General features: G+C 34.0%; 1 protein-coding gene across 3 annotated transcripts in view; it reads right to left on the reverse strand.

The window, feature by feature from the left end:
- Positions 1-13,108, reverse strand: part of LOC123554676 (uncharacterized) — a 121,644-nt gene that overhangs the window by 95,709 nt on the left and 12,827 nt on the right. For all 3 annotated transcript variants that reach the window (XM_053525274.1, XM_045344965.2, XM_045344957.2), the window contains exons 2-3: positions 6,915-7,151; positions 6,147-6,268 (exon numbers count right to left, since the gene is read on the reverse strand). In XM_053525274.1, coding sequence (XP_053381249.1) covers positions 6,147-6,268; positions 6,915-7,144 — 352 coding nt within the window. In that variant the 5' untranslated portion in view covers positions 7,145-7,151. The remainder of the gene's footprint in view (positions 1-6,146; positions 6,269-6,914; positions 7,152-13,108) is intronic.

The raw sequence follows: 13,108 nt of genomic DNA on the forward strand, positions 1-13,108 counted from the left end.
ACTTAAGTAATATTACAAAAAATTACAAGATGATATTAATGAAGTTAATGCTAAAGTTGAAGAACATAAAAATGAACTGGACTTTGTAGTTGAAAAATCAGTTAAACAAGGAGAGTTAATTACTGCTAATACTGAAGCAATTAACATAATTAATAATCAGCTAGAAAATTTGAGAAAACAACTTGTAAACATGATTAATAATGTCGATGCACATCACAATATAAAGTACGAAGAGTTAAGTAAACTTAAAGGTTTATTACAAAAAGATATTAATGAATTTAATGATGAATTTAATGATAAAATTAAAAAAATAATAAATGATTTAGACTCTGTAGTTAAAATATCGGATAAACAAGGAGAATCAATCACTGCTAATACTCAAGTAATTACTGCTAATACTAAAGCAATAACCGCTAATGTCGAAGAAATTACCACTAATACCCAAGAAATTACAAAAGTAAAAAATGTTTTTTTAAAACAAGAAACACAATTAGCTAGAACAAAAGGCGTTGTTGACAATTTATCTGCTTCTGAAGTTGCCACAACAAAACGACTTGATGATTTAGCTGAAATAATTCTTAAACTTAAAAAGAAAGACAGGAAAATAGAAAAAAGGGTAGAGGAAGTGAGACATGAAGTGTTTCTCTTTGAATACTATTATAATCATCCTTTTGATTACATACAAATGAAAAAGTATTTTGACCGTCGTGGTGCCTGGATACATTCAACATATAAAAATATGGCCGATCTGAACTATTTAAATATATTTGAAATAAGACCTGGAATTTTCGTAGATTATAAAGATTTTATAAACACAAACCAAGAATATAAAATAGATGTACTAGATATGCTTTTGAGTGGTGTGTTTATAGTCAGAAAAACCGGAACTTATATAATAGATATTAAGATTTTATTAAAGGGTGCGAGCTCCCCGGGTGAACCGTATAAACCGACTAAAAGCCTAATATCACATTTTATATTTAGGTGGCGGAATCCAAGACCCCAGGATGATGTTTTATTTTTTGATATATTTGATAATGTAAATATAACAGCTGAGGCAGCTGAGGACTTTGACACTGATAAGTTAATATCTATGTATAAGAAAAAAATTAAAATTTATCTAAAACAAGGGACAATGTTTGATATTCACCCTTATGACGATTCAGCATCTACAGAATTAACATTTATGCTTTTGATGGGTAGTTACATCAGATTCTACATATCGGACGAACCTGTATCCTATGATAGAAACATACTTTTGGATTAAAAACTTAATTAAAGTTTTAATTAAAGTTTTAATTACTATGTGTACCCTAATAATGTACTTACTAATTGAAGATAAGATCAAATATCTTACATTTTATTAATAAATATAATATAATATAATCTGCCAAAGTTTTGCCAAAGTTCTGCCAAGTGGCAGGAATGTGGCAGTGTCTGCCAACTTGGCAGAAAAATGGCAGGCTTTTGATTGGTTGAATTTGTGGTTTCCCACATAGCCATTTTCAGAAAATACAACGTAAATTCCAATTGAAATAGGGCTCGCTTCATAACATTTTCAGAAAACATGTCAGCTATTTATAACCAGGTTTTCTGAAAATATGAGAAAACGAAAGTAAAGTTAAAACCTGTGGATTTTAAATTGTCCGGCATTGGTCAGTTTAGGTCAAATACTAAATGTTAAATTAGGTTAAACTGCGCCAGAAGCGGTATTTATATAACTACTATTCAAACCAGTCAAAATAATTGGACAGTTAGATTAATGGTTGTTTAATATGTGTGATGGGCAATCTAATCTGAGTGGAGATATTGCCCATATCCTTTCCGCAGCCTTAACGTACTAAAACGTATTAGCGTCTGATGGCCCTTTCACGCTTCCGTAGAAACAACATTTATTACACGAAACTTATTTTGAAAATATTTCTGAAATGTCTAGGTCGGCAGCTCTCAAATACGGTTATATCTTACATCTGAGGCATATACTGACACTCTCAGACAACATCAAAAATGACATTTTGAGCGATTTGATGAAGTTCCATAATTATCAATGTACCCTTGGTCCGTTACGGACCCCTGTGGGATTTGTGTTTATCCAGAGCTCAAATACTTTTTCATAGATTAAAAGCTGATGTGCTGTACTAAAGCCCAGGTAATTTCAATTCGTAATAAAGTGCTGAAAATTGGCTCCCCAATAGCAAAAAAAAGAAAAAAAAGGTCCACGCGCATACATTTAGACGGGGTGACCCCTGCGCGTGACCCCTGACTATCTACGAATCAAAATGCGGCTTTCGTTTTCAAGTTTAGCACTTCTACTTTCAATTTATTTACTTCCGGGAATAGCTGAGGGTCGAGTGACGTCATTTTCTGTGTTGTCAAAAACATACATATACCTGGCGAGGTTGCATAAATATGTGCTGGCCGTCCTAAGGGTATGAAAAGGTTATCTCAGTATTTCCTAGGATCGCGGTACTATAACTCAAAAGATAATTATCAAACATGAAACTCCCAGCAATATTCTCATGTTCACTTGAAGTATACCTATAAAATCTGTAAGAAGACCCTTTGAAAATATGTTTTGGACAAACATTCAGACACTATAGTCATTTAATTTTAAAGCCAATGTGCATAATATTTAACAAATCGTAATTTTTGCTTTCTAGTATGACAATGCTTGTCTTTTAAGAAATTTGCATCTCCGGCCAATTAATATGCATGTATGCAGGATGCAGACCTAAAGTAGTCATTGCATATCCCCATTTTAATAGCAGTTTTTATTCATGTTTATATAATAAACATTATGCAATGTTCTTATGATATGTCAACTGTGGTATCTGTATATTTTATTACGAAAAATGTTTCTTCAAGTCTATTTTACTACAAAATAGATACATACAAAAACACAAATACTAGTAATACATATCATTGGTGGCTTTGAAAATGGCATAATGCATACAAGCTACACATAGAGAAAACAACAGTATACTGAGATAATGAGAAATAAACCAGTTCAGAATAGTTCACTTGTGAGTGTGTATGCAATTTAAGCTTGCAAGCTTTTGTTTCTGTGGCGTACAAAAAAATGTATCCTTTTGGACGTTTTATTTTTATTTCTTTGGTCGACTGCTCAAAATTTGGATTTTTATTTTATTTGCACCCCCCCCCCCCCCCCCCCCCCCCCCCACCCACCCACCAACCCATTTTTTTAAAAAAATCTCCCGAAAATCTCCCGTAAATCTCCCTGCTGGCCTTATATTAGTGTAGTACAGATTCGAGCAGACGATGTGCCCCCTGACCAATAAACTAAGCACGCTTTATATACGAGACACTGTTCTTATCGCTGGATGACGGATTTTTATGCCCCCGAAGGGAGGCATATAGATCTAGTTTTTGAACCGTCTGTCGGTCTGTCAGTCTGTCAGTCTGTCGGTCTGTCCGCAATTTTCGTGTCCGGTCCATATCTTTGTCATCGATGGATGGATTTTCAAATAACTTGGCATGAATGTGTACCGCAGTAAAACGACGTGTCGCGCGCAAGACCCAGGTCCGTAGCTCAAAGGTCAAAGTCACACTTAGACGTTAAAGGATAGTGCATTGATGGGTGTGTCCGGTCCATATCTTTGTCATCCATGGAACTTGGCATGAATGTGTACCACAGTAAGACGACGTGTCGCGCGCAAGACCCAGGTCCGCAGCTCAAAGGTCAAGGTCACACTTACACATTAAAGGTCATTTTTCATGATAGTGCATTGATGGGCGTGTCCGGTCCATATCTTTTTCACTCATGCATGGATTTTAAAATAACTACGCATGAATGTGTGGCACAGTAAGACGACGTGTCGCGCGCAAGACCCAGCTCCGTAGGTCAAAGGTCCTAAACTCTAACATTGGCCATAACTATTCATTCAAAGTGCCATCGGGGGCATGTGTCATCCTATGGAGACAGCTCTTGTTCATTGAAGATTTTACATCAATGGAATTCACAAATAAGTCAGCTGTACTAAAAATTCAGAATCTAGAGGAAGTAAAAGCTCGGATATTTGTTATTTTCAATCACCACAAAGAAGTGACGTAGAATAATAGAACTTTGATAGATGCTTTTGATAATCTAAAGAAGTAAAAGGCTTTTCCAATGATTTATAATACTTAGAAAATTTATTGAGAAAGGAATGTATTATATTGCCGAATACAATATTACTTAGCTCTCGGTAAATCTGTAAAAGTTATTACTATTCTAGAGCAAAATCAAAATATTTAATGCTAAAATGATTTGGCTTAAACAATGTGTTTCAGTTTTGTTCCCTAAGTTATTATAGTTTGGTGTATATTTGCACAATAGTTATTACAAAATGTATGATTATTTTGTAATTGTGTGTATGTGTCTACATGCACATCTGTGCAGTCTGATAATGATAGTCAGCATTATTCATGTTTAGTCATTAAATTCACAATGAACATAGAAATTTGGCAAGGAAATGGTTACACTATTGTAAAAACAACCAAAAAAGACATTTACTAGTTTAAAATTCCCAACAGAAAATGGACACCTGACAGAATCAATACATTTCAAGACAATCCGTCCTCCAGTATTTACAATGCCTTAATCTTAAAGGTGACCGTGTCGCACTGTTTTGCAATTTTTAAACAACTTTTACCGTGCCGTTTTTTTTATAGATTTTGTATAACTTATGGTATCTCCTCAAGCTCAAGTAGAGACAAATTTCAAAGTGATGACCACTATCCAAAACGTTTGCAAAGAACTCATTTTACCATTAATTGTAATAAAAGAAACATCAAACTATTGGTAACCAATTATAAAACACAAAATAAAAATGTTAACATCATTTTTTCTAGGGTGCCTCAAGTAAACGGATTTAATGAGACAGAATTCTAACTTCAATATTGAAAAAATAAGGTCGAATTCTGCGTTTCTGTTTTGAATTTTGCTTACTTCATTCAAAAATAACATTGGGGTACACGTAAAACCTACCTAATTTTCTTCCACGATATGTAATCTAAAGAGTGAAAGCAAAATAGAGAACTTTTACCGCATGTAACTCAATATTTTTAAAGATGTGTAACTCTACTCCTTCTGTTTAAGTAGTAAATTCACTTTGAACAGCCAGAAATCGCTTATCAATTTTTTCCCCATTTTTGTACAATAAATCAATTATAAGTCTTGAAGGAAGTAAAAACTTACTAGAAAAAAGGGAAATAAGGAAAAAATATTTGGTCCCAGTGGGGCTTGAACCTACGCCCCCCCCCCCCCCCCCGCCCCTCCCTGAGAATTGCAGTAAAAGTAGGCATATGGTAGGTATTGAATATTAATGAACTTTATTATTTATGTGTATGTATTTGTTCACATGTATTTACACCATGTAAACTTCCACTCTGAATAAAAGTATTGACTTGACTTGACTATACTGAATCATCACTTCCTAGTTTTGGTACCCGATTTCGATGCAGGGAAGTGTTCCATAAAATTGACTATGATCGATTTATTATAGTTCTTGATTTCTCGTCGGAATCCGAATGTCAGTTGTCAGGACTGGTGGCTTAACAGAAAGGTAACAAACATGCTGATTGATACCAGACATTTATAGTTAGGTGTTAATTTAAAAGTTTAATCGGTTATTGGTTGCTAGTGACCATTACACAGTTGCCTATTTTAGGAGCATTGATGGTGAAAAATGCTTTTTTGAAAACACAATATATTTTTTTTAAAAATGCATTAAATGATCGTTACCTATGTTCATTACGTGTTAATATGATACAAAAGATTCGCTAACCTTTGGCAGGAGCGGCGAACAAAGGGGTGGATAGTGGGGTCCTGACCCCAAGTGTCTGTGGTATAACGGTGAAACTTCTGTTTCAGTATATTGTTTGGTTAACTCCGTTTTTCGGAGACGTGTGAGTTTTGACCTATGTATAATTGTATATATCATCATGTTTGTAATATATTTTGTTTGAGAATGTGACACTTATGGCACTTCGCATATATATGGCTGTTTCTGACCAATGTATAAATTATGTGATTATTATGTGTTTATTTTTATGTTTTGCTTTCTCGCATGAAAATACTCTTCAGTTAAAGATACTAATATTAGTTTTTTACAACGTCGACAATCTTTAGATGAAACATATTTTACCTTTTACAGTTATTTTAAATGAACATGAGGCATAATTGCCGCTTTTGTCTTTCGCATGATATTCTATGGTGGTGATACCCTCAAAAAATAGTTCCCCTGGCGCTTTTCCAGTTCTAGTTCCTCTGAAACAAAACAAGTATGTCCTTTAGTTTACAATGCTTAGTGATGTAGAAATGTACACCCGAATGCAGAAAGGAGTATTTTTAATCGATCCTCGTAGCTACAACAATACTCGATCAGGTGATTTCAACATTGTTCGAGTGGTGAATTTTAAGCAGAACTGTTGGACTAAATGACACATGTAAGAATGATATAAAGGAATGTGTACCCGTTATATACCGAATCAAATGAACACGAGGGTGCATTTGGAGCGAATGTGAGTCCGTTTCTTAGCACATGTGTTCATTAAGCTGAGATTCGTGCTGTTACAGTCCAACGGAGAGACGAGATTTTTGTCATTTTTTGAAAATTCCTAAAAATCACACAAGATTAGAAATGTGTTATTTCGTCCACTTGTTTTATGTAAAAGATTTGTACGTCGAAACCTCATGATCTGATAAAACGATGACCAGTATGGTAATTACTGATTTCAAATTGAATGTTAGTACGAAAACATCTGTAAATTAGATTTATTGCCAAAATAAAGCACTATCTGTCTCTATAACATGTGCTCTATCTGTCTCTATAACATGTACCTGTATCCTTTTTGAAACCCATCAAAAATAGGAAATAGTTATCAGTTTTCAATAAAATGTAGTAAAATCTTACTTTATCGGCCCATCTCTATTGTCGTTTGCTGCTACGGAACTTTCATCCCACCATACTTTGGTATTTATTTGCAATGGATCAGCGATTTCGTGCCTGTCTGGTGGACATGTTATTGTAGGTTTTGTTGTATCACGCGGTGGACTGTGACGACCGCGACGGCGGCGACCGCAGCCCATTACCAGAGAACACCAACATGCACAGAACACTAGCAGCGTAAGAAAGCCTTTCATTTGTTATCTAAAATGAATAAAATTGTTAATTGACACTGAAAAACTTCTCCAAATTCAACTTTTTTTTTCTAGTTTCGAATTTTAAACATGTTTGAAATATAACACAAGACTAGTGGCTCTAGATTTTTAAACTTGAAACACTACAACAAAGTTAAGCTTTCAAAAAATGATAGTTCGATTTTCTGTAAAAAAGGAAGTATATCTGAAGGCGATTTCCAAAACTTAACCGGAAACAAAAAAATATGTTGTTTTTTTTTGTCAGCAACATGCATGTACATGTATTTTTTTTAATAACAGTTCCTCTGATATCTTCGCATCATATTTAGCTAAATCAAATAGATATCTGAGTCTATATCATGCAGTTACAGTACGAAAACATGTACTATAACGAAAGAGTTTTTAAAGTGAGTGTGTTGGGGGAGGGGAAAGAAGGAATTCTCAATATTTCCATATAGGCATACTTTTTTTCATTTCCATTATGTAAGTGGTGTGTGACGCATATTACACAAACTACTTCATTTATAACTTTTATATTATAGTAATTCAAAACTACTAAACATGACTGTCCTACTTTTCTTACGTTATCATGTTACGACTTTATTTGTTTGCTTTTAGAAAAGCTGTTACATAATACCGCGTAAATGTACATTTAACATTGAACTAATCCAGGTAAAGGGGTGCTATAGTTACTGAATATATGTTTTATACATGAAAGGACACCAACCAATCTGATGTACTAATCTTGTCTCGTTGGCGCAGTAGGTTAGAATGAACACCGAACACCAGGTATTTGGTGTAGGTGTTGGTTTGAATCCCGGAAAGGTAAGACTTTTTTGTTTTTGTTAATTTCTTACGTAAATCATCAACCCAGATTATCCGAATACCAGATCCACCATAGTATATGAACTCGCCCCAAAAAACATTTTTGAAGGTCAAAGTATATTTATATCCTACGTGTTAAGAGTTTTCTATTTTAAGTGACAATGTTTCAACAAAAGAAGAAATTAGTTAGCATAGCAATTTTCGGCACATTGTGTGAACCGATTTGCGCACATAATTCTTCAAATTTACAGTCAGCAGTTCATTTTTTTTAAAACATCTTGTTTTTGGAAACAAATGTCATGAACCGGACTCTGTGGTCCGACCTGTGTATATATAAAAACTTATCCTGAAAAAAACATGACATTGATTGGGGAAAGAACACAATGACATACGACGAAAATCCTGCAGACTTACTGATCAAAATATCATTCAATGATATCTGGATGTTTTGTATAAATGCTTTGTTCTTGCTTTCCTTTCCTATACCATACAAATCACCATTTATAATAGGCCGTGAGCTGGACAAAAAATTGGTACCATTTTTCTGGTAAATTCTCTATGTCACTTTTTGAAACATATATATGTGCACTTTTAAAAAAATTTAGGGGGGCCTGTCTACGGCACAGCTTAAGGTCTGAAATCAAACGATTTCAAAATGGCTTCCAAAATGGCGGCCATTTATTCGAAAATGTCAATTATTTTTATATTCTACCTACCTACTACGTCTTAATGTCTAAAGACATATTCTTGATAGTTTTTAGCACTTACTGATGTGTTACATACATTATTACAAAGAAAACAACATTTTGACTTTAAAAAAATTGAATTTCTGTGGCAATAAATTAATACAACAACAGCAACAACATAATTTTTCATCAAAATAGTATATTGTTTTCATTTTAGATATACTGATAATGGTACTTACCTTGATATTTTAACTGAATATGTCAATAAGAATAATATCTGGAGAAAAACACTACTTATTTCAGCTAATGAGGTCTTATTTTTAGTGAATCATGCGAAATAAATGTGGGTGGGGTAATCACATTTAAACACTATTTTTACTGATAGTATATATAATTCAGGTGTATGCATATGGCTAACATTTTATTTCCATTTAATTAAATTAATTAAGTCCATAAATAAGAAAAATTGATGTGAAACATGTAGATGAAGTGTAAAAATACTAAAAAGGAAAGTGTAACAGTCTTCGGATAGTCACTGTTATCCGGATTTTAATGATTGATTGAGACATGTTCTTAAATAAGTCACTTTATTACAGTAAACATTGTATACTCAGTTGTACTAGCATCTACCGCACGGCCTTTTCTTATCTATTTAAGACTTTATGTAGTGAATATTAGTGAAAACAGATCAACAAATACCAGACTTTTCAGGATAAAAAGGTACAAAATGTATATCATAATTCATTACAACTGCACTTTATGAAAACTGTATTTGCAATTGTTGAGAAAAAAATCTAAGATTGGTATCTGGTGGAAAAATATAAATTTTGCTTAAATTCCAAGTCTAGAAATCCACCACTAGTTATAGAAAGTGGAGGCCAGCCAGCAAAAATATGCAATTATGAATTTAACAAATTAACACTTCATTGTTTGAAAGTAACTCATAACTACAAATATTCTAAACAGTTTAATATCAAGATGATAATTTTATTTACTGTAATGTCTTCAAACACAACAAAATAAAATAGTTAATATAATGAGTAGATTAATTAAGAATATTTCCCTAAAGCAATCTTGAAATTAATAAAAACTTACATGTTCATGTGAATGTACAATTTCCACATATACAAATTAAAAAAATGTAGAGTAATGAAGGAATGTATCTTTAATTGAATTGTAATTCATCAAACCTTTAGACGAAAAATTATGAAACACTCTGTAACAAAATCACTCCAAAATTCTATTTAAACGTTTTTTCCTAATGATATTTTTATTTCTTATATCGCTTTTGGTATTATTCCAAATGTCCATACCAGATTACAAGTAACCCGCTTCGACCGTCCAACATCGATACTGTTTATTATTATTATTATTATTATTATTATTATACCAGATTTATATAGCGCCCTTTTCGTGATCAATTTCACGTTCAAAGACGTTTTACATAGTTCAAATGCAGCCACACAGGGCGCATAATTCATCCTCTACTAGTACAGACACAGAGCGATCTGATCAGAGGGACAGAGTGAGACAAAGCCCCCACGACAGAGAGATCAGAAATCAGATAAGGCTTGTCCGGCTAACTTAGCCTAGCTCGTTGCGAATAGACAGCCTGGTTCTTTAACGTGCCCAGTGTATAGCACTGATACACGCAAGGATTGCCTGGGTTCCTGACCAGTACACCTCTAGTTGGGTGGGAAACACTGAAAAGCGTTTCTGAAAATTCCCGAGTAGCTGCCGGGGATCGAACCCCCGACCTCAGGATTGGAAGGCCAGTGTGCAAACCACTGAGCTATCCGTCCGTCCATTTTTAGCTCATCTGATTTTTTGAAAAAAAAAGATGAGTTATTGTCATCACTTGAGCGGTTGTCGGCGTCGGCGTCTGCGTCGGCGTTGCCTGGTTAAGTTTTATGTTTAGGTCAGCTTCTCCTAAACTATCAAAGCTATTGCTTTGAAACTTGGAATACTTGTTTACCATCATAAGCTGACCCTGTATAGCAAGAAACATAACTCCATCTTGCTTTTTGCAAGATTTATGGCCCCTTTTGTACTTAGAAAATATCAGATTTCTTGGTTAAGTTTTATGTTTAGGTCAACTTTTCTCCTAAACTATCAAAGCTTTTGCTTTGAAACTTGGAATACTTGTTCACCATCATAAGCAGACCCTGTACATCAAGAAACATAACTCCATCTTGCTTTTTGCAAGAATTATTGCCCCTTTTGGACTTAGAAAATCAGTTTTCTTGGTTAAGTTTTATGTTTAGGTCAACTTTTTCTCTTAAACTATCAAAGCTATTGCTTTAAAACTTGCAACTCTTGTTCACCATCATAAGCTGACCCTGTACAGCAAGCAACATAACTCCTTCTTTCTTTTTGCAAAAATTATTGCCCCTTTTGGACTTAGAAAAATCATTTTCTTGGTTGAATATTATGTTTAAGTCAACTTTTCTCATAAACTATCAAAGCTATTGCTTTAAAACTTGCAACAGTTTTTCACCATCATAAGTGGACACTGTACATCAAGAAACATAACTCTATCCTGCTTTTTGCAAGAGTGATGGCCCTTTTTAGACTTAGAAAATCATGGGTAGGACAATATTTCTATTATACAAAAAAAAATCAGATGAGCGTCAGCACCCGCAAGGCGGTGCTCTTGTTTAATTATGTTTCTTTAACTTTAAACGTCTCCAACTTACTTCTATCTCAAATGTTGTTTAGAATCCCCATACCCTTTCCCTGCCCTATATCACAAATTGTTTATTGTTGTATTGTTTTTGCATTTCTTACAGTACCTTATATCTTATATCAAATATTGTTTCTAGTAAGTATTTCTTATACCCCAACCACACTTCTACCTTTCTTTTTCCAATGGCTTGTTTCGTCATTTTGATTCTTAGTACTTCAACCCTGCATTACACTCGGTTTGATCAAGTACATGTACGTTTTTGAGAGGTAATGAAACTTGTAACACCCCTCAAGCCCGCTGGCTTAACCATAATTCTATTACAGCAAAACTGAATAAACTTCATGATCACATTCATAAAAGTGTCTAAGACATATTTATGCTAAAAATTACCCTTGTAATTTATGAAATATGACTTTATAGGTGTTATCAAACAAATTAAAAAATATTTCAGCATGGACTCATATTTCCACACTAACAATGAACTTTTGTATGAACTAGGACAGTGAAATTAAAGTTTTGTTTCGTTAGGTTTAGAGTCACACTGACAGAATTTAGATTATATGGTGACTTTTCCAGCTTTTGATGGTGAAGGAAGGCATGTGTTGGCTGTCATATTGGTGGAATGGCCGATCTTATATAAGCCAACTGAATACTTCTTCGCATGAAGAAAACATACAAAGCGAACCCAGATCAGTGAGGGGCAAGTGATTCGAGTCAGCGACCTTGAACACTCCGCCACAAGACAAATAAAGATTTCCGTTTCCGTCTTTTATATGAATCGCTATCACTTTTCATAAGACCTAAGACCTATTCAGTTAAACATTTGAGTCATACGTATCTATTATTCAGATCTTCGATATATAACAAAAAGAGATAAATTTTTAAACAAAAATATATTAGCTTTCTTTGTCCCCGTCTTAATCTTTTAAGGTGTGATGGGGTTGAGGGCACTTAGAGTTGCCCTTGTCCATCCGTCTGTTTGAATTTAAGTTATGCATACTAGTATCTCAAAAGTATTAGACACCGAGTCATCAAATCTCACATATATATGATATTTTAATTGGGATTTCACACAACCAAACCAGAGTTGTGACCCTTTACTTAGTTGAAATATGCATTGAAAGGGTCTTTAAGTTTGTGTTGCATGAATATGTAACTCGGGAAAAAAATGAATTATGGTCCTTTACTTAGTAGAAAAATAATCAGTCCTTATATCTGTTCTCATTTGTGCTGCGCATAACGTATTTGACCCAGGGTCATCAAACCTCATAGAACTGTCATTCAGCATGTAAAATTGTGCAATTGGTGTTTTAATTAGGATTTCACACAGACAGACCAGAGTTATGGCTCTTTACTTGGTCAAAAATATGCAAATAAAGGGTGTAAACATTTGTGTCGCATGTATCCTAGGAAGTATTGGACCAAGGATTATGTAACATTATACAAATGTTATTTAGTTTATCCCGTTGTGCATCTAGGGTTTTGTTTGAGATTTCACTCAGCCAGAACAGAGTTTGGCCCTTAACTTAGGGAAAAAAAGCATAAAAGGGCATAAAAGTTTGAGTCACACAAATCTTAAAACGTATTTAAAGGAAGGTCACGAAACATAAGAGCAATATTATTCAGCATGTGAAGTTGTTTACCTTAGGGTTTGTTTGGGATTTTCGATGGTCAGTTTAGTGTTATGGTCCTTGATTTAGTCAAAAATATACATAGAGCTCATACAAGTTTGTATTGAATGTATCTCAGTAAGTATTTGACTTAGAGGAT

Source organism: Mercenaria mercenaria, chromosome 15, assembly GCF_021730395.1.
Source record: "Mercenaria mercenaria strain notata chromosome 15, MADL_Memer_1, whole genome shotgun sequence".
Classification (NCBI taxonomy): domain Eukaryota; kingdom Metazoa; phylum Mollusca; class Bivalvia; order Venerida; family Veneridae; genus Mercenaria; species Mercenaria mercenaria.